Source organism: Emydura macquarii, unplaced genomic scaffold (assembly GCF_026122565.2).
Source record: "Emydura macquarii macquarii isolate MOO-44397 ecotype Brisbane River unplaced genomic scaffold, CSIRO-AGI_Emac_v2 contig_1390, whole genome shotgun sequence".
Lineage (NCBI taxonomy): Eukaryota > Metazoa > Chordata > Testudines > Chelidae > Emydura > Emydura macquarii.
In genome coordinates this window covers 4,865,080-4,886,262 of record NW_027131527.1, presented here as the reverse complement: position 1 = coordinate 4,886,262, position 21,183 = coordinate 4,865,080, and the positions used below count along the sequence as shown (strand labels likewise).

General features: G+C 38.7%; 1 protein-coding gene across 5 annotated transcripts in view; it reads right to left on the bottom strand.

Annotated features, from left to right (window-relative positions):
• Positions 1 to 7,854: 7,854 nt before the first annotated feature.
• The window catches only part of GRID1 (glutamate ionotropic receptor delta type subunit 1), a 710,419-nt gene continuing 697,090 nt past the window's right edge, over positions 7,855 to 21,183 (bottom strand). For 3 of the 5 annotated variants that reach the window (XM_067552526.1, XM_067552523.1, XM_067552527.1), the window contains one exon: positions 7,855 to 9,169. In XM_067552526.1, coding sequence (XP_067408627.1) covers positions 8,741 to 9,169 — 429 coding nt within the window. In that variant the 3' untranslated portion in view covers positions 7,855 to 8,740. Of the gene's footprint in view, positions 9,170 to 19,624; positions 19,661 to 21,183 lie in introns of all 5 variants that reach the window. The other 2 variants (XM_067552528.1, XM_067552524.1) reach the window with 1 other exon arrangement.

The following is a 21,183-nucleotide window of genomic DNA, read 5'->3' as shown; positions in this document are numbered from 1 at the left end:
TGAATGGGGCGAAAGCTTTCAAGCAAAATCTGTCTAGCTTCTACCACATCTATTTTCAAATCCTTCCTTAAAACTCACTTCTGCTACGATACCATAACTAGTGCTCATTATGCTAAGATATGCTTGCCTTACTGTTAACCTTACCTTCCACTTTCAAGGTGGTGGAAATTAAAATAAAAAAATTATAAGTTACTAAAAAATCACTTCTTAGCAATACGGGCATCTGCCAAGATTTTCCACAGAGAATAATGAAGTGATATCACTTTTCATTTTCCCTGTCCAACTTGGCAGGAACAGAACTTACTGAGTTCAGAATTTTTTCAGAATATTTGTGCAAAGGCGTCTACAAACTGTCTCATTGTAGACACGCCTGTAGAATTTACCTGTCACTGTGACAGGGAAACATCATGAGTCTGCAAACCCATCTGGATCTCATGACTATTGGGGAGCTCTGCAATTTTTCTGCATACTGAAATATTCTGCAAATTCTAAGTTTTCATTAGGGGGAAATGTGGTTTTGGTCTTTTTTCTCTTCCAGGGTCACAGCCACCAAATGTACTTCATCCACATTAATTCACCTTGCTGAAGCTGGGCTAAATTCTGCTCTCAGATAACTCTCTATGTATTGTGGTACCTGAATGTTTTCCAGAATTATTTGCCTCAGGTATTAAAGAAAAACCATTATAAACACTGGGCCTGATTCTCCACTGACTGCATCCCGTGTAGTCATTTATACCTGTTTAAAACTATAACATTCTTTTGTGGTGACAGTTTACATATACCTACACAATATTGACTATTCAATACAGAAAGCCTGAATTGTTGTCAGATTCAAAGCAAGTTCATGAAAGCTCAGCTGCTTTGGTCTGGGCTTGTCTGTAAGGCTGACTCGCGACTACCCAGAGTCATATTTTTATGGTCTGTTAAAGAGCTTCACCTGTTCCCATAGCGGCCAGTACAAACAACATAACAACACACTGAAATCAAATTTGAAAGCATGGCAGGCTGACCCCCAGCAACTGGAAGCAACAGCCCATGACAGAGCAAGGTGTCATCAGATTTATCATGTCACCATTAGCCGCTTTGATGCAAGACTCATTAACACTTCGTGTGACAAACATAAACAGTGCAAAGCAAGGATACAACATTCTGCAATGGTCGTGGACAAGCTTATCTGTCTGACTTGTAACCATGTTTACTGTACTTGCATTAGTCTGACCTTGCATATACCTGTCAACCTACAGTGTTTGCTGAATCTTCGTACGTCGACATCGACATAAGAATCACAGTTCAGCAAAACACATAAGCATGCGGTCAACCATATCACTATCCATAACACATTTAAGCATGTTTGTGTTTTCCTGAGCTGAAGGATAAAGACTACACCAGGTCAAGGAGGTGGATAATCAGGTCCACCGTGTCAGGAGGGCGGTAGTCACTATATCTTTAAAATAAAAAAGAATTCACCATTTTGTTGTGCTGAAATATTTCAGTGCTGATGCCACATGAAAAACCCCTGAAAATATACTCTTTAGGGAAGCTTGTGTGTATGAGATATATCTTCTCCCTGTCTTTCCCTATTCTGTATTATTAGTCAAATACAGCATGCATGAAAATGTGATCTTTGCTCTTCAGAAGTGTATTAATATAACTGAGTCAATGCCATTGTTCATGCTTATCTGCTCCTCCTGCTGCATGCCTCACCTGAAATTGCAGTCTTCATTGGTGTTCTCTTAACTAGTTGTGGTGGAAATAATTATATCACCATCAAGAGAGGAGATTAGGGCTCCATCTGGGGGACAAACAGCAACAAAACTGAATCCCTGAGGACAAAGCACCTGCTTTCCGCAAATAACCTAAGTTCTAAAAAGATAAACAGAACCGCCTCTGAAGAGGTGGTTTTCTGGCATGTGCTCTGGCGTTTTAAGGACAGATTCTGCCCAACACCTAAGTGGATGTGGAAGGAAAGGGGAGGACATAAAGAGCTTCATCCCCTACTTGTATCTCATGCAGGTGCCAGTGAGCAGCTCATTGTAACATGCAGGCGCTAGTTCCTCCTAAATTCACCATGGGTGCTAGGGGCCCCAAAGAGGGAATGGGATGTTGAGGTTGGGCCAATGACTCTACCCCACCATCATGAAAGCACTGGGAGAGAGAGCATGCTTTTCTTCTCGTCTACGGTGAAGTAGCTGCCTTGCCTGCCCATGCTGCCTAGTAACCTACAGGAAGGATTCCTAACTGCTCCATTACCCCAGCTGCACATGGTCGCTCCATACGCTCTAAAAGCAGCTGACTTCATAGAGGACACCAAGGTGAAGATACCAGGTGAAAATATCCTGGTAAATAACTAAAGCTACTCTGGAACTGTAATTCCTTAATTCATATATTTTTACCAAAGATGGCACAGTGCGTGTTGTAGGGAGAGGGCGGCGGGATCATCCAAACAAACCCAAACCAAGGCAGATAATGTTTTGTCTTAAGAAAAGCTGGCCTGTATTTGTGTTGTGATTTGACATTTCCTACCCTGAAGCAATTCAGGGTATTGCTACTGCATGGTCATTCACAATATATTACCATTCTGCTACCCTTGCCAGGTATTTAAATAGTTAACGCTTTGCCAGGATATACAGATATATTCTTTCGTCCTGCACGTCCCCTCCCATCTCCCTGCAACTACATCAAGTGTTGCGGAGAGATCATTTCTTCACTACATTATGTAAAGTCCTGAACAGAGACAGAACTTTGTCCATGCACAACAGTGGAGGTTTTACAACTGTGATGAAAAATTTGACAGCTGCTGTGAGAGAAGCCTTCCATGGAGATTTACAAGAAGAGAGGCAAAGGCAACTGTCTGGTTGGGATGCCCCATTCCAGCATCAAACTCAGTTACCTTCAGCATTAATTCATTCATACATCGAAACAAGGTATTTCAAGTGCATCAACTAATTATGAGAGAAAAATCAGCCGCTTGGTAGTCTGTTGCTATGCTGGGAATAAACTGAGCTGTTTAGCAAGCAGGCATTCAGGAAGGAGGCAATACAAATATTAATAATGGGCCAACATCTTTCCGGTTACTTAATTCATTAATTAGATTGGGGCAAGGACTGTGTTTATGTTCTAGGTTTGTCCAGTGCCTAGCAGAATGGGCCATGACTGGGGCTCTGACTTGCTACCACACTACAAATGAATAATTTATCCCTAGCACAGTTACATCAGGGATGCATGTAGTGGTAAAGCTCAACTTGGTAGAGTTTTTATACAAAAGATTGGGGCCATATCCTCAGCAGGAGTAAGTGGCTATGACTCCATTTAAACCGAATGATACCAGCTGAGGATCTGGCGAATGGTTTAGAGCGTTATCAAGTAAACAGTCCCAACTCTTAAATAATATAACAACGTTTATCCAGTACAACAAATGCTGCTTTTATTTTGTTTTTCTAAAAAGAAAAAAGAAAAAAAAAATAAATGAGGCCACCGCTTGTATAATGGAATCTATGCTTCTGATACAATATTATAATAATAGTTCTGCTGGACATATCAACTAGATGCATTGTAATCCCTCCCCCCCCAACACCTGTTCATTATTACCTAATGTTTGGCTTATCTTCATAGCCTTTTCTTTTACAATTCCCCTTGCCTTTTCCCACTGTTGCAAAAGGATATGGATTCTTTGGGAAATTTCCAGTAGGGGCCCCAAATGTGCTGCGTATACCTAGCTCTTCCTTTAGACATTCACAACATAAATTCAAATCAGTGAAAGGAATAAAATATGGGCTGAACATTGTAGTTACTATACTGCTCCAGGAATGTAGTCTCCTTTAAAAGAAACGCTCCATTTGGCATTATGTCACCAACTTTTAACCTGTGTCAAAGTCGATGCAAACCTAATTTTGAACAGGCTTTGAGAAGAAATTTGTGCTTAAACTATTTCATCCATCAGCTATAACTCAAATCCATGTTAATTGGTCAACAAAGTTGCTATCTGAGTTTCCTTTTTAGCATTAACATATATCATTTTCTTTTCAGAATCAGCACAGAATACAGATTTATAAGAAGCAGTGTTTTCAAGCTCAACATTAAGGGCTTGTCGATATGAACACTGAGCTCGTGGCAAGCTGGGGTTGGGGCAATCCCTACTTCACACTAACCTGCCATGCACTATGCATCTGTGTGGACCCTGCCACTACTCACTAAAGTTCCATAGTGCACTTCGATCTAACCCGCTTTGATCTTCTCTAGTTTAAATCAGATGGGTCCAGTGTAGTCAATGGAGCTATGCTGATTTACACCAGCTGAGGATCAGGCCCTGAGTATTTTATTCTACCAGCAGACTAAGCGAAGGTGGGTTGTTCTTGCTCTGCTTAGGCTTCACAAAGAGTGCAGTAATGCCAGGTTATAAAAGCAAGGCAGAATGTTGGGAATTTCACTTTGCAAGACAAATATTGCACACAAGTAATTTATAACTCAGCATTAAAAAGGTCCTATCAAGTTTTAACTCTGAAATTAAAAAGCACAATTAATATTGTTTCATTGTGACAGAAAAACGAGACACTATTCAGAAATAACAGCAATGCATTCTCCAGCGCTAGTGGACAGCCAGCAAATCTAAGAAACTGAGTCACAGTTTTTTATGAAAATAAAGTATTGGTTCGAAACTAATGGGTGAACAGAATAAGAAACACTATAAGTGATGTGTCACAGATGTCACATTAGCAGAAATTCATCAGTAAAAGAGCACAATCAAAGAAGGTATAGGCACTCAATTTCAATTTCACTTACAACCAGCTTTGCAATGTAAACATCTTGGAGGACCTGGAATACTTGGGACCATAGATTATCCCCATTTTTAAGCAGAACACTCTGGTACACTGGTTGGGGTGTTCTGTTTAAAACTCAAGGGCACAACATGGCCTTCATAGTTTATACACACTTATGCAACTTGCTCCTTCTTCATGTCTGCAAAATATTTAAAATTAAGGTATAGATAGGCATACCTCCATTACTTCACTGAGTTATACCAGTTGAGGATGTGGCCTGAAAACTTCACTTATATTTTAATTCAGCTGTGAATAACTCTGTCTGTGTGTGCATATAAATCCATGAGTGTATGGTGTATGCATATAACGTGAACATAGATAAAATGCTTTGAACAATTAAAATTAAAACAGAAATGTAAAACAGGAGTCTGAAGCATAGAAATAATATGTTCTGAATTTACTTAAAGTTGAAATGTATTGGGGAAAAATATTTTTTATTCTCCAGAGAGAACCTGTTGATTTATTTAAATAACATGAAACTGAAACATCAACACATGAGAGATTTAAAAGGCTTCCGTCATGGCTGATAGATTCAGGAAGTCACTCTTCAATTTTTAAGCAACTAAACTTCTCTAAAGAGTGGGAGACTCTTTGTGAACTGCTAATTTCACAATCGAGCCCTTGATGCAGCAAAGCACTTAAGCACATGTTTGACGTTAAGCAGTAGACTAGCCCCATTAAAGTCAATGGCAATGTTAGGCATGTGCTTCACTTTAAACATGTGCTTAAACCCATCCTTCAGCAGCAAAACAATTAAGCATGTCATTAAAGCAGCTGGCTTCAATGAAACCTAAGCACATGTGTAAATTTAAGCACATATTTAAGTACTTGCTAAATCAGGGACATCATGGCCTTGATCCTGAAAGGTGCTCTGTACGCCATCCTACCAAGCAGTTAAGCAAGTATTTAACTTTAAGCCTTGAATAATCTTATTGAAGTTAATGGGACTACTCACGTGCACAAAGTCAACCACACACTTAAGTGCTTTGTAGCACCTTACAGGGTCAAGCTAAAAGAAAGTAAGCACATAATAAAAAAAAATTAAATGATGCCCAAAATGTACTTTGTTCATTCATTTCACAAATGTAGTATAATTTAAATTACTTACAATGATGCTTTAAGGTATACTAGTGCAAGTATGTTTTGTGAAAGTAATGACTTCTCAGTAAAATGAGACTTTACTCTGATCTTTACTGCAAAGAAGTAAATATTGCCTTCTGTGTGTGTCTAAGGGATGCAAATTAGAAAGATTCTTCTGTTCTTGTTTGGTAATAGCATTGGCTCAGGCCCAAGTTTTGGCCCAGATCCAGGGATGCATTATGGTTGCACTATGATACTGCACTGCCACCTCAACATGGCCCTAAAGTCTCTTATGGCCAGCTAAGGGAAGATCATGGTGGGGGATCCTCTCGTGTCATAAAACAAAGTAATCTCCTTCATCACCCCTACTCCTTGGAGGCCTGGCCCTAGGAGACCGGTCCTGGCTGGGATACTCCTACAGCCAGCTGATACTCAACTGCTGTTGTATGGGATCATTGGCAGGCATTGCAAGTGGGTGCAGCCTACAGGGCTGGGAGACCATCTCTGTACACACACAGCCCAGGATTGGGGAGACCGAGAGTGGCTTCTTCTGGTCCTCAGAAGCAGCTGAAGATCTGGGCTTTAATGTACATTAGGGAAAAGAGGACAGGGAAGTGATAGTGAGAGAGATTTTCAGAACAGATGCTTCAATGCTTTCCTTTTGTAAAATCATATATATATATAGATATATCTATATATATATATACACACAGCATCTCAGTATGACCAATATGAAAATAAAAAGTGTACACATGGCAGATGAACAATAATTTTGGTAAAAAAAATTAAATTCAGCTGCAAATGTTCATAACTTGTTACAAACACTGAGAAAAATAATGGTTTTTGGAATGGTGGTGGGGAGCCTAAGTGGGCCAAATCTATCACTGGTGTAAATCCAGTGACGAAAATTATTAGTGTTCATTTTTAATTAGTTTGATGCAGGAAGCTCAATTTGTGCTAGATTGCAGAATTTTATTGTCTACATCAGGCACCAGCTTGACTGGAGATGCTGGAATTAATCACCACTGGAATACTTCTATCAGCAAATTGTCAACATTCCTTGGTTAAAAAGTAGTGTTGTAAGTACACTTTTTCCCTTGGGTAGTTTTTCTATCACTATTTGATTCAGTTTTAGTTTTTCTCCACTGCTTAATCATTTAATGCAGGGCTTTCCTAAAGAAAACAATTATTTCATAGTTATCACCCCATAGCTACTTGAGTAAGTATGCAAGCCAGTATATGAGACAATACATTTAACTTTTTATTTCTCCAAAAGCATAACCCACATTGTCTGCTTCCTTTTGGAGATATGTATGCATTTTTACTTTTGCTCAGTCATTTTTTATTTTGTTTTTAATGTAAGCAGTCTTTTTACTTCACCCAGTGATACTGCATTTTCCAAATGATGGTGTTCTAATAAAGTGAACAAATCCAGCTATAAATGGAAATAGCAACCTCGGCTATTGTGACAACGTTTGAGAGGTTACTAAATTATTCAAATTCTGAAAGCTAATTTTTGCCCAGGAGCATCAGAAAGGAAGAAAAAAAAATCCTCTTACATGAGCACTTGAGCCACTGTTTGGGAAGGAAACCATGGTTCTGAAATTTTCATGCTAAACTGAACTGGTAATGTTCTTAGATAATACATTAAGCTAGCTATATGTGTTGCTCTATCTTTTTCCTTTGATTGAGTTTCACAGCAAAAAAAAAAAAAGAGGCATTTTATAGTCGATTCCACAAAGATTATGGACATGACCATAAAATGCTTCTTAAAAAAAAAATCAATGGAAAAAAACAAAAGCTGTGCTTATAGTCATGAGTTTAGCCCTATCATTCAGAGATATGACTTCAAGAGAGAATGTTGCCGCCATTATACAGTAGTCCTTGAAACATAAAAGAAAGATATCATACCATAGGGTTATAGTCATTGTAATACAATCATTGCCTCACTATTAAATAAAGCTCTGCTTTGTTTTATTCCTTTAAGTCATTGGTTTCATTCCACTTTAATTTGTGCACACAAGACACAAGAAACAGCTGATCACAGGTTTTGCTTGATAGCTTTACTCATAACCTTATTTATCAAATATTATATATATATAAAATATATACATGATCTCATATATATGTATATATGTGTATATATATATATATCAAGCACATATGGTTAAACTAAAAAAGCCACACAGCACAGTATGCACATAAAACACAATTCAGTAAACCTGTGCTTCAGTTTAGAAACTGTGTGGAAATTTAATCCCTGTTAGAAGGAAAGAATTCAGTAGGTTTTTTTTTTTTTATTGTTTCCTTGTATATAGCTATAATTCAGGTTTAAAATATTTATTACTGCTTTGATAATACCTGCTGTTAAATTCTCCAAGTGAACTGACACTGTGACTATGAAATAGGGTTCTGAGAAGAGAGCGCTGAGGAAAGTAAACTTTTTCAGCAAGCAATGGATAACTTTACTGCTTTAAAAACAAAACTATTAAAACAAAAATAGAACAAATATGGAATAAAGGTTGAAATTCATTTTTTTTAACTGCCCTCAGTCCCAGTAACAGGTCTTCTTTGGCACTTGAGAACGATCACAAGTAGTTTGCCTTTTTATTCATATAGAACAAAATTTACAAAGTCATTCATACATTTTTTGTTTTTGTTGGGTTTTTTTTTGTTTGTTTTGTTTTTTACTGACTTCGAAAATTGGGAATATTCAAAATACACTTTTACCCCACTTCATTCTTTCATTATTTACAGATATGTACAAGAAAAATGTAAAAGTTTTTGTTTTTGTTTCAGATTGTATTAAAAAGCTCTGCTGGTTGTTTTTGTGTTTGTTTTCATTATATGGATGTTCCATGGGAAGGCTCCATGGCTTCTGGAATGACTCCCCCGGGCACGGACTGAAATGACATTGGGATAGGTGTTTTCACTGGGCTCTGACGAAACAGTCCTCCATTTGGCGATCTGTGTTTACACTGTATAGAGGGCATGGTGGCTGAGCTGCTAAGGGGCAATGGCAGGTTACTACCCGAGGCAGTTGTGAGTGTCCTGCTGGCACCATGAGTTGTCTGTTCTGGTAAAAAGGTGGTGACAGAAAGTTGTGTGTTCTGATAGTCACGCACTGGCTCCAGGGTCTGACTTGACTGCATGCCGCCAATCTCCAAGGCTGAGATTTCAATGGACGCTGGAGAGATTTGCTTGTGGGCTATGTCTTCATCAATTAAACTGTTCATACGTCTGTGGACCTGCTCCAGATTTACTTCTTTATCCTATTGAGGTAAAAACAATGGGATCAGTCCAAACAAAAATCTGTTTTCCCACACTATGTGGTGGGAGCTACTGTTTATTCATTCACTTAATTTGATTTGCCTATGCAAAAGCTCTAGGTACAACTCAGTCTGAAAAACATACCAAAAAATACTCAACTCAGTGGCAATCCACAACTGAACACCTCAAACCACTCACTGAAGCAAAACCTGAGCTCTGGTTCCACCAGAACATGTGGAAATGTCACACCAGCAGCTCCCTCAAGCTACCATCTTGTCTGCCAGAACCTCTATTTTCATTCTGGAGTAAAGAGCAAGTTTCTAGCTGTTACAGTTGTGAAGAAGCCCCCGAAATGTGAACTGAGTGTAATGGATGTGGAGATGTCTGAAGAGAGCCTGGAATAATAGCACTGGGTGGTATGAACATCTCAGTGAGATGAACTCAGATGCTCATTGATGATAATCTAAATATCAACCTTGTTAACTATTTCATTCCTCATATATGAAAAGAGAGGAGGATCACAGAGCTGTACAATATACTGAGTGATGGCTCATTTTGGTGCCAGAGGTGGGAAGCATTTGGGGGATACAATTACATACTTTTTCACCAGTCAGGAAGGAGCCCAGCCCAAGAAGCCTAGGAGATCCTTTGGGCATATTTCAGCCCCACCAATGGTAAGCCACATTCAGGAGGTTCATATGATCTCCTTAGATCAGCATCTCATTCGTTTTGTTGACTCACATGGAGGTTATTTTGTGGGAGAAGCTTGGAAGAGTATGCTCATCTTTTATATTTCCCCCAATTTTAGTCCTGAGCAAGATAGCTAACATCACAATATGACCTGAAGGTCAACAAAAATGGTCTGCATCAGAACAAAAAAAGGACTTAGTTCCAGAGCTGAGGCCTTCCTCTGAGATTTCCTTGCCTCAAGCCCTCTGAAGGGACTGTCAGCTCAAGCATTGCAGCAGGTTGCAGCTACCAAGATAAAAACACAAGAGGGGTGAAGATCTTTAAAACACAAACCAGCCAGGAACTAAAATGGGCTGCTTACTACAGCACTACTGTATTTCCCACATGTAGAATGAAAAGCAACATGAATTGCATGGTGAAAGCAAGCACGGGGGCGATGTATGTCTGAGATTTAATAGAAGACACTATATATGCACTGAGATTATATACCTTCCCCAGATTTCATAAAGCAGACCTACAGCATGTCATAGTTTCAAAGAACAGAATCTGATTACTTGATCTCATTGAACAAAGAATCTGTTAGCCCACAAGCTCTGGATACTAGAAGATTCCTTTTGTAGTCTAGAATCCTAAAGTGGTATTGAGCTGCCACAGTGAGAATGTCCTGGGAAGAATGCATGTGATGCTTCTGCATCCAGAGGATTCCCTGGCTGGTGAAATGGTGGCTGGATGCTAGGTAGAGCAGCCTTACAGCTGCACTGTTTTATGCCAAAAACTAACCCTGTCTTTCGTGGCCCTGGGAATGGGGGAATGTAAAACTGGCTCCAGGCCTTTTTTTCCCTATGGTTCTGTGCCAAGCAAAGTTCATCTGGACTAGAGAGTCTGGTCCAATTACATAACAGTTCTTATATCATCACCTGCCATCTGTCTTTATCTCCATCTTTTAATTAGAAATGAGCCCAAATCAAAATCCTGGATTCCAAACACTGTCAAACACTAACTCTGTGACTTGGGTCAGTCTGTACTTTTCATTACCATGTAATAACTGACTTGGTAGTCTCCCAAAGGCCTGAAGATCAGAACAAAGCTGCAGGCCAAGCTCAGACTAAACTCCCATTGAATCTATTGGGAGTTTTGTGTGTTTAAAGACTAAAGGCATGGACTGCGTGTACCTGATCCAAAGCCCTTTACAAACAGTGGAAGGTCTCCTATTGACTGCCATTTTATTTATTTTTTAATCAGGACCAGAGTTTTTTCTAGCATGTCAAACTTTCATAGGTGTCCCTAGAAAAGTGACAATGAAGACTGCCACACCATGAAAGCATCTCCAAAGTATTTAGGGAAAAGAAATCTTATCTGCCAAATCATTTATATATGTCATCCCAAATTAGGAAAAATCAATAGAAAAATAGAAAAGAAACACCAATGGCAAAAACAGAATTTACCCTACTTACATTTAAGAAGATATCTACTACATTTCCAGGAGTGTACAGACCCTTTTAATTATTCCCATACTTGAATTATCATTCTCTTCATTCATGAAGGTAGATGACACATTAGGTCTAAGTTATTGTGTGTTCTGTCACGCACACACAGTAGCTGGATATCCAAAGGATTTGCAATACAAAGTCTCAAAGGAAGCACTATAATGCACCACTCGTTTGTCAATTTAGAAAACCCTTGAAAAAATGGACTTGGGGCATGGGGAAGAAATCATCATTGGACTGTCTGTTTGTATTGTAGCAGCCACTGGGAAGCAACTGCTGTACTTAAGATGGCTAAATTGTTTTCATTAGAAACTTATACATCCTACCTGGGGCTACCAGTGCAAGCTTCATCTAATGCAACATATGATGAGCTACCTGTCTGGCTATCCTAACTACAGAGAGCTTATTACACCAATTCTTCATGAGCTGCCCTGGATTCATATTCACTTGAGAGTATACTTGAAAGGTGCTGTTGATTTGGGTCTAAAGAGCTGAGGGCTTGGTTATTTGGCAGCCCACTGTTCTTGCTTTAATCAGCTGCAAAATTGGAGCTAACAGTACCCAGATTAGCGTGGAGAGAGTGCTGGAAAATTTTTCCCTGAATACTTGTTCAGATTCAAAGATGAATTTTAATTTGTGCTTGCTCATGACCCATTCATGTTCGCTTGATCTCTGCTAGTGAGCGTATTCATGGAAACCTAATGTTAAGCAAAAATATACACCAACATTATTGGTATTTTATTGCAATATTCATAATTATTCTGTGCTGCTTTGTTACCCTAAAATCAGGAAATAATGTGACTAGGATAACTAGCCAGTAGGGTGAAAATAGTAAAGTTCTAATATTTGCAGCAAACAGTTTATGAGCTTGTTGAAGAGCAAAAACAAAATTGTGACTAATCTAGAATTATGAATAAATTCAAAACTTCTGTGGTGAAGAAGAGGTGAAATTCAGCACATAAATTATTCTTTGTGATATATTCAGCTTAGCTCATCTGAGATATAAATATCAAGAGGCTACAGACAGGGCATTCTCAGTAGAGGAGACTTAATTCATACGTTTTAAGGCAAGGGGCTATTGTGATCATCTAGTCTGGAAATCACATCCCAAACTGGTCTAACAGAGGCTGAAATTGTTTACCTTCATGACACAGTGTATAACACATCTCCTTTTGCAGGTGCTTTTCTGAAAGGGTGTGGACAGATGAATGCTTGCATTTTGAAATTCATTTGTTTTTAATTTTGCAGATGCTCACATTGATTTCAAGGATCAGGCACAATGTTATTTTTGTACAAGTTCCAGAAACTTCTGCAATTTGGATCATTGTATAAGTATAAACAAACACCCTTCTTTTCCACAGTTCCATTCACTCAAAACTCTGAAAAATTCTATGTTAGGTGTGAAATCCTGGTCCTATTGAAGTCAATGGAAGTTTTGCCGTTCAGTGAGCCAGGATTTCACCCTACGTCTCCACTCTACAGTAAAAATGTTCTGTGTGGAAAGTTTAATGAAAACTAGTTCTGCCTCTGAGTGATGTGGGAGAGAAAAGAAATAATTTTCCTACTTTTTAAAAAAAAAATCTGCTCATCTTCTTTTTCCCCTCCAGAGAAATAACTGAAAAACGGCTGAACAATGAAGTTTCAAAATTGGCATGTGAAAAGTTATCAGTGAGGAATGGGTGATTTGCCAAACCTTTTTTTAAAAAAAGTTATGAAGTTATTTAAAGCCATGAGCCTAAGCTGGCACAGTAGAACACTTCTTTAAGTTATAACTAAGCTACACATCGAAGGATGGACAGACAGACTGAGCACATATGTGCAGCTGGATCCTGATTCTTCAAACAATCCCTATTCAGTGATGCACTTAGACACATACTTATGTCCCATCAAAATTAATGTTATGCACATACCTAAGTGCTTTATTGAATCAGGATGGACTTAAGCATGAGCGTAAGTGCTTTGCTAATTTGGGGTTATAGAGAAATGCGCAAGCTTTACTGGTGAAACAAATGGAGTTTTTAAACTCCCCAGGATTCCAGCCAGCTCATGTAGAGCTCTTTGGTCTTCCAGCAGAGCATTCCAATGCCTACACACCTGCTACACTTCCAAGCACAGCGGCCCCACCCCTGTGGAGTCCAAAGTTCCTCCAAACCACAGCCCTGCTAAAAGCCACAGGAACACAGTGCTGCTTTTGTGGAAAAACCAAGACACCCCCCCCCCCCCCAAAAAAAAAAAAAAAAAAAACTGCATCTCCGATGAAGTTTAAAGGAAATTACAGGCTCCACTAATGAAGCCAACAGAACTTGTAAACTTAAGCTTAATCAGGACTAAATGCTCTCTCTCTTTTTTCTTTAAGGATTACCTAGGAAATTAAATAGAGAAAAATGATTTGTTGAAATGGTAAATTATCATTGAAAGGCTGAAAGCCAGGGCAGGCAAAAGTTAAGATTCCAGCCACTTTGTTAACCCGACCACGGTGCACTTGCTGCTATTTTTTCTCTCTGTAATTCTTGTTAAATATGAGGCTTTGCATTTTATGCTATATCTTTCCATGTTTACCATAAAATATACAGGTTCTATGGTGGGTTAACATTGCTGTTGGATCCTTAACTTTTGCATCTCCTGACGCATTGTGATTTTAATTGTGCAATTTTAATGTCGTGTAGCAAAAGTCAAAAAGAGTTTTTGAGATAAGGCCTATCATTCAACTCTATATTTATACAGTTCCGCACAGGTGACACAACCTGAGTGGCTTCTAGGCACTATTGCAGTAAGGAAAATAATTAGTAATGGCTGCTCAATAACTTTATTGAGCTAATTTTCTGAGGCTGTGCAGGAGAAACAGTGTAATGGACAGGGGTAAACAACTCGGTGCACAACTCAGCTCCTCCTATCTGTGGCTTGCTGTAATGGTGCTATTACAATGGGATTTTTAATAAGTCAGGGGAAGAATAAAGACAGAGGCACAGGAGTCAGCAGATGTGCTGGGAAAAGCAGAAAACGGAGAAACAATTTGGCTGGAAATTTTGAACAGAGAGCTGTGTTTCACACTGGGACTTGAAGTATGGTTATTAGTCTGGAAGCTTTGCTTCTGTTCTTTCCACATATTTCTGACTATCTCCATTCATTTCACTTCCAAAGATGAATAAATCCACTCCAGACAAATGACTGTTGGGAGGCTGGGACAGTGAAATTATTGCAGATTTTTCATTTAATATGAATATTGTATATTCTTTCATATTGTATAGACAAAAGTTATATCTATAATGATGTATATTTCTATCAATGTAGGTATTCCATAGCTATATATGTACTGTTTATGTATGCTGTATCCATATACACACACACACACACTATTAGAATAAATGTGTGCGCTCAAACACTTTTTTATTAGGTGCCATTAATGTCAGAGCAATGTCAACCATATACTGTCATTTTCTTTTACTCTCTCAATATGTTCTCTTTCATTATTATTATTACTATTATTATTACATTCCAGGCAGGTTATCTGAAGAGAATGATCAGCGAAATGGAGCAAAACACGTATATGCATGGAGGATGAATATAAATAAGTGCCTATCCTCCTCCAGATTGAGAAAAACAACTAACCAACCACTTCTGCTAGATAAGCAAATTATCTCTTTCATAAATACCAATTTGAATTTCATTCTTTCCCCAAATAAATTGAGCTTTATAAGGGAAAGGGAAATGCAGATTTCTGAAATTTTGTAAGTACTTGATCATGAAAGAGGGGTCCTGTGACTGTGACTATAGGTACTTTCACTGATGAAGTACACAGCTGTGACTCCCTACAGAGAATTGAAAGCTGCTCACAGGAAATTCCTTGAAACAACTAATCCTCTATGAGAGCAACTACAGTCTCTACCCTGGATAACTAAGGTATCATTTTTTATTTTTGAGCAAGATTGTGATCATTAACCAGATATAACCACCATGTAATATGCAAGTTTTAAGGAGTAATTAAGACTCTTTATGTTGGTGTGTACAGATAAATATATTTTTTTTCAGTTTTTATTTTGCATAAGTATTTGCAGAGTTTGGACGAACATGAGAATTACCTTGAAAACTTTTTGCTAATTGACATTAGCAGTCTTTAGGAATGCCTCATTGATTGTCAGAGAAGAGTTGTTAGGTGAAGGATGTCTGGAAAGTTATCTGAGGCCTCCTGAACACAACTAATAAAATGTCTAAGTTCTTAGAAGCATGGTTGAAGCTGAAAATTCCTGGAGGGAGGGCTTTTAGGTGAGAACTTTTTCTTTAACTAAACTAACACCTCTTCCTTATTCTACCCATTCTCCTCAGACCTTATCACTGAGTTCAGTGGAATCTGCTTGACCAGGGAAAGGTTGGTGAAGCTGTTTAAACAAGTCACAAGCAGATGAAGCCAAGAAAAAGGAAGGCTTAGTTGGTGGAATGCATGACTAATGCGGTGATAAAGCATGTTCACATCAAACATATGCTAACAGAACCACACTGGACTGAAGGGTGGAGCAGAAGACTGAGGATGTCTGGTCCCTGAGTATCGAACAAAAAGTTTAGAATAACAACATGCACATATATTGAGGGACTATGATGGATGTGTTGACATCTCTACGTCATATGCGGACATCTGTACCTCAAGTATTAAAGTGCTGGTAATGTAGTTCTTAATATGCCTCATGAGGTATGCGTAAAAGCTTCCTAAGATCTTTTTAAGATAATTTGACTAGGCCTTGTCTATACTTAAAAGTTAGATTGTCACAGCTATGTCACTCAGGGGTGTGAAAAATCCAGACCTGAGCGACCTAACCTCTGGTGTAGACAGTGCTACGTTGATGGCAGAATTCTTCTATTGACTTGGTTACTGCCTCTCCAGGAGAAGAATTATCTATGCCAATGGAAGAACCCTTCCAGTTGGCATAGGAAGGGTCCAAGCTTAAATTCTATAGAACTGCAGCTGTGCTACTGGTGCTTTTCAAGTGTATCCGAGCCCTCAAACATCATTCATGGACCAATTTTTTTCCTCTTGCGATCTCTCATCTTGGAATGTGATGGAAGGACAACTCTTGAGGTGTGACCAAAAAGAATAAAATAAAAATATGCAATTTACATCATGTAAAAGAAATATAAGAAAAAAGAAGCAAGGATGACTGTGTTCATGGCAATGAACCGAATTCAGGACATTTGGGTTAAATCCCCACTTCTGTCACATACTTCCTGTGTGAGTTTGACTAAATCACATGTCAGTCTCTCTAGTCCTCAGCTGTAAAGTGGGGAGAATAATATCCCCTAGCTCATAAGGTCATGCTGAAAATAAGAGTATTAATGGTTGAGAAACACTCAGAGTGATGGTGCCCACATAAACATCCAGATAGGTGGAAAATGAACTCTGAGAAACTTTTATGGCCTGATGAACAACCTGATTAAAAAACACAAAAATCCAAGAGGCAGATGTACATGCTCTAGTATCCATAGGTTATACTACTGGCTCAGCACCAATTAGCTCATTTTTTAAAACAACATCCCTAACCAACTAAAAAATGCCAGGAATTCGTTTTTATCAGACAAACTTTTCAAGCACGTAGTTTTCTGAGACCTGAATGGAGGACAACCGATGTGTATAAAGTATGACAAACAGGGGAGTCATTTTGAAATCCTGAAATCACTACATTCACTATTACTTTTGGCTTCATGTAATGCAATTGTAAAGCCACAACAATTCTATTTCATTCCATCAGGCTCTAAGAGAGGTTAAAAAAAAGTAGCTATAAATTGGCCTGCTCAAGGAAAGAAACATAAATGATATATGTAATTCAGTATATTTTAGGAGGAAAAAACCCTGATGTGTTATGTTATATTAGGCTCATACAAATAATATTTTTAACATAAATTAATTAACACTCGCATTATTCTAGGTTTCATTAGTCAGAAATATTGATATGCAGACGGATGTATAAACTGACACCGTGATCTATTTTTGCTGTTATTAATTTACCGGAAGCAAGTGACCTAGTCAAATAGCACTTAATGTTACATAAAATTTGCTGACTGTGAGAGTATATTCTGCTGCATGCTGATAAGAACACTATTGTATATTATTAAATAGGAATCTAGATGCACCTCAAGTCTGCCTTTATAAATGGACCAAGTTCTGCAATCAAACTTCTTGTGAGGATCTGCTGCAGGTTCTGAACCTGGGCCCTCTGACCACTGCTGCCTCCACACCACCACCCAGTAGCTCTACCAGTGACTGGAGCATTGGAAGCTCCAAGGCCTTACACTGAACTACACAGGGACCTGATTGGAGGAGCTCCAGAGTCCCTGATTAGGCCAGGTAGACTATTTAAGTTACAAAGAGACACAGGAAGTTGTCTATGCCACAAGACTACTATGGCTACTGACCCCGCTGTCTGCTATCTCACTCATGGTCTCATCTCAGATTCCTAACGTTCACCATGCCCTGTTCCTGGGGCCCTTAGCTTTGTTCCAGTCCCTGTTGCCCTGGTTTCTGACTGTTCTGGCTCCGACACTAAGGTACGGCTCCTTGGCTTCCCAGTTAGTACTGAACCTCAGTTCCTGTTTCCTGGCTGACCCTGGTTCCAACTTTTGGCTCTGACACCTGGCTCCTGATTCAGACCTGTCCATTGGCCTCTGGATCCCGAACACAGTGACAGATAGTACCAAGCCAGATCACCCATGTCCCAGTTGCTGGTACCAGTCTTCCACAGACCTTGACACTTCTGTTCATATAAGTGGAAACAATACTATGTATTTTAAAATAGTAATTAACTAAACAAGACTACCTCATTGAGACTGATATTGTTTGAGGTCCATTGGACTCTTATCCAATAGAAAGGAAAAATAAATTAGATGAGTTTGCATTATAAAATTATTTTCAACAAATGTGTCAACATCTCCACAGAACACAAAAACTTCAGCTGAAGCTATTTGGTAGAGACAATCTTATTCATTAGGAATTGGTTTGCTTAATTAAATAGCAGAAACCGTACATCTTACTTCACGTAAAAGAGAAACTCTTATTACTCTTCACTCCTAACTGAAAGAAAATAGGAAAAAGTAATGAGCAAAAGGATGCTGGCAAGAAGTAGTCAGTGCAATAGTCATCTTTCAACTACATTTCCAGAGTTGACTCTCACACTGCTGCACCAAGTTAATACAAATAATTTCTAAAGCGAAATAAAGTGTAAAAAAAAAAAAAGCCAAATTACCAATAACATGGAACTGACATAACATTTACACTACAAAAGCAAGTAATTTTATGACCTTCTTTTGTGTAAGACATATCCCTTCCTTCCTCTTCCCGTCTTGTCTGCTGCCCTCTAGCCCTGTGTCATGTCTGAGGGCCTGGGCCAGAAGATTATTCCTACAGTGTTTGTAGGATCTGTCCCATAGACTAATTACTAAGACAGATCTTGAGCTGGTATAAATCAATGTAACTCCATTAAGCCAATGAAGTTCTGCCAGTTGAAACTGTTCAAGACTTTGTTCCATTTTTTATATTTGTCTCTATATCACCTTACATCCATGTTGTATGGTGCAGGGTTAATACTTATGCAGAACATACAATACATGTGGGAAGTCTATCGCAAATTAGGCGATTGCTGGTGGACGTGCTAATGCCCTATGCCATTTGCAGAGATCCAATACCACACCCATCACAACTCCTTATCTAATGGCAGTAATAGTGATGTATTTGATGGTCTTTGTTGCTAATGGTTGAGTCAAACCCAAGAAGATGGAAGGAAGGAAGTCTCACAGTACTAATTTGTTACTGCTATAGAGGTCCATTAAACCTCATGCTGGGGCATCCAGGCTTCTGAGTCTTCACCAATCTTAATTCACAACTATTAGAGTGCTGGCCTTTTCTAAACAGAAAAAAAAAAAGATTGGGCACATGATACATATGTATGTCCACAGTTTTCAATAAGTTAAAATAAAAAGCACAAATGGAGGCTGCATGAAAGCATTTTCCAGCACAAGCAACAGGAAAATGCAGTATCAAATGAGTCGTATTTTATGAACATGCCAATGTCTTTGGAAATGGACTGTTGTGGGTAGAGGGAGTTGCATGTTGAGAAAATAGCTACTATGTGCACATTATGTCTACAGTAGCTATAGACATTTGCAACAATAGGAAGGGTAGGTTCAAGGGGCTTTCACAGGGTGTGGATGAGAAAGTTAGCAAGGGCTAAACTGTGCAGGCACTTTCAACAATAAATCAAATATTTATATGTGGTTTTTTATTGAATAAAATCTCACCATAGTTCTGAGGCCCAGCCTCACCTCATTGGCCATCTCCAGATAGGAAAAGGAAGGAAAAACAGGGAGAAAAAAATGGTTCAAAATAGTGAGGCTAGTAGTGTACTTAATACTTTACTCTTTTTAAGAAACATTTTCTGCCATATATCTGCTTTTGATGTTTGTTTTAGCCACTGTACATCATACTCTAGTGCAAGTGGTGCCACTGCATCCATGGCTAATTGCTAAGATAAAGCAAATTTTTCATGAGGCAATACATAGACCATCTACAACTGCAAGGTGATTATATAAGTTGATAGGTAACTCCTAAGTTGATAGGTAACTCCTCCATTTTGGTATTAAAAAATATACATTTACCAAGAGCCTGACCCAAAACACATTGAAATCAATTGGAGTCTTTCCATTGTCTTCAATGGGCCTTGTGTCATGCCTTAAACCATTGGATGTTGACATACAAAGGGCAATCTGTTAGGGCTGTAACTGTATACCCTGACTTACATCAGTGAAGAAGCCAACATAGCAAGCTGTGCTCTGTTATTCCCCTTTCCCTCCCCATTCCCTCCAGGCCTCACCGCTGAAACACCCCAGTATGCCAGTAATTGTTGGAGGCAGTTGATACAGGATGCCGAGGAGTCTCTTCCACCAGCTTTATGCCCATGGAGAGATTCTCTGCACAGCCATACTCCATATACTTCATACTCCACTACCCATCTCCTGCTGCTTGAAAGCCACTTTGAACTTATGTGGCACAAATTGATCTTGGTGAACTGGGGAATCTAGCCTAACGTCCATAGTGGTCTCCAATAAAAGCTAGATTTTCAAAAATGTTCAGTACCCACCATCTCAGTTAGATGTTGAAAACAACTCTGCTCCCATTTAGGCACCAACAGAAATAGCAGATTTTAAAAAAAGCTCAGCACACTGAAAGTTGCAACGGGAGCTGCTGGGGGTTGAGTTCTTCTCACAATCAGGCCTTTATTTTGGGGGCTGAGCTCTTTTGAAAATCTGGCCTCAGTTGCACCTTTGAAAATCAAGCCCTAGACGTCAACTTTTACCAACAATTACTACATGTTAGTAGCTGAGATTCTTCAGTATTTTTCTGTGTTTAGGATAGGAAAAAATAACTTATCACAAAGACTGGAAAGTGACTCGTGATTGCTATAATTTTTATAGTTTTATATAATTGTGAATTTAATTATATAAATGCATAATATAATTATTCTTACTGGTAGTGATGCTATATGAAATGTAATGGTCACAATAATACTAGACCTAGGAAAGTTTGGGGCAGTGAGGTATAGCTCTAAATATGTTGTTTTCAAAAACAACCTTTCAGGCCTGATTACCTTCTAAGTGGCTCCTAGAAATCTGTTGTCAATAGCTTTTAAAATACCCAAAGTATTTAAGTAAAAAACGTGTTTCCAATTGCACACTATAACTTTTTTTTTTGCCACAAAGCAATTATGGCCTGCTCCAGCAAAGCACTTCAGCACATGCATAATTTTCAGTACATGATTAATCTAGACTGACTTCGAAGTACCTAAGGCTTGAGCCTCCAA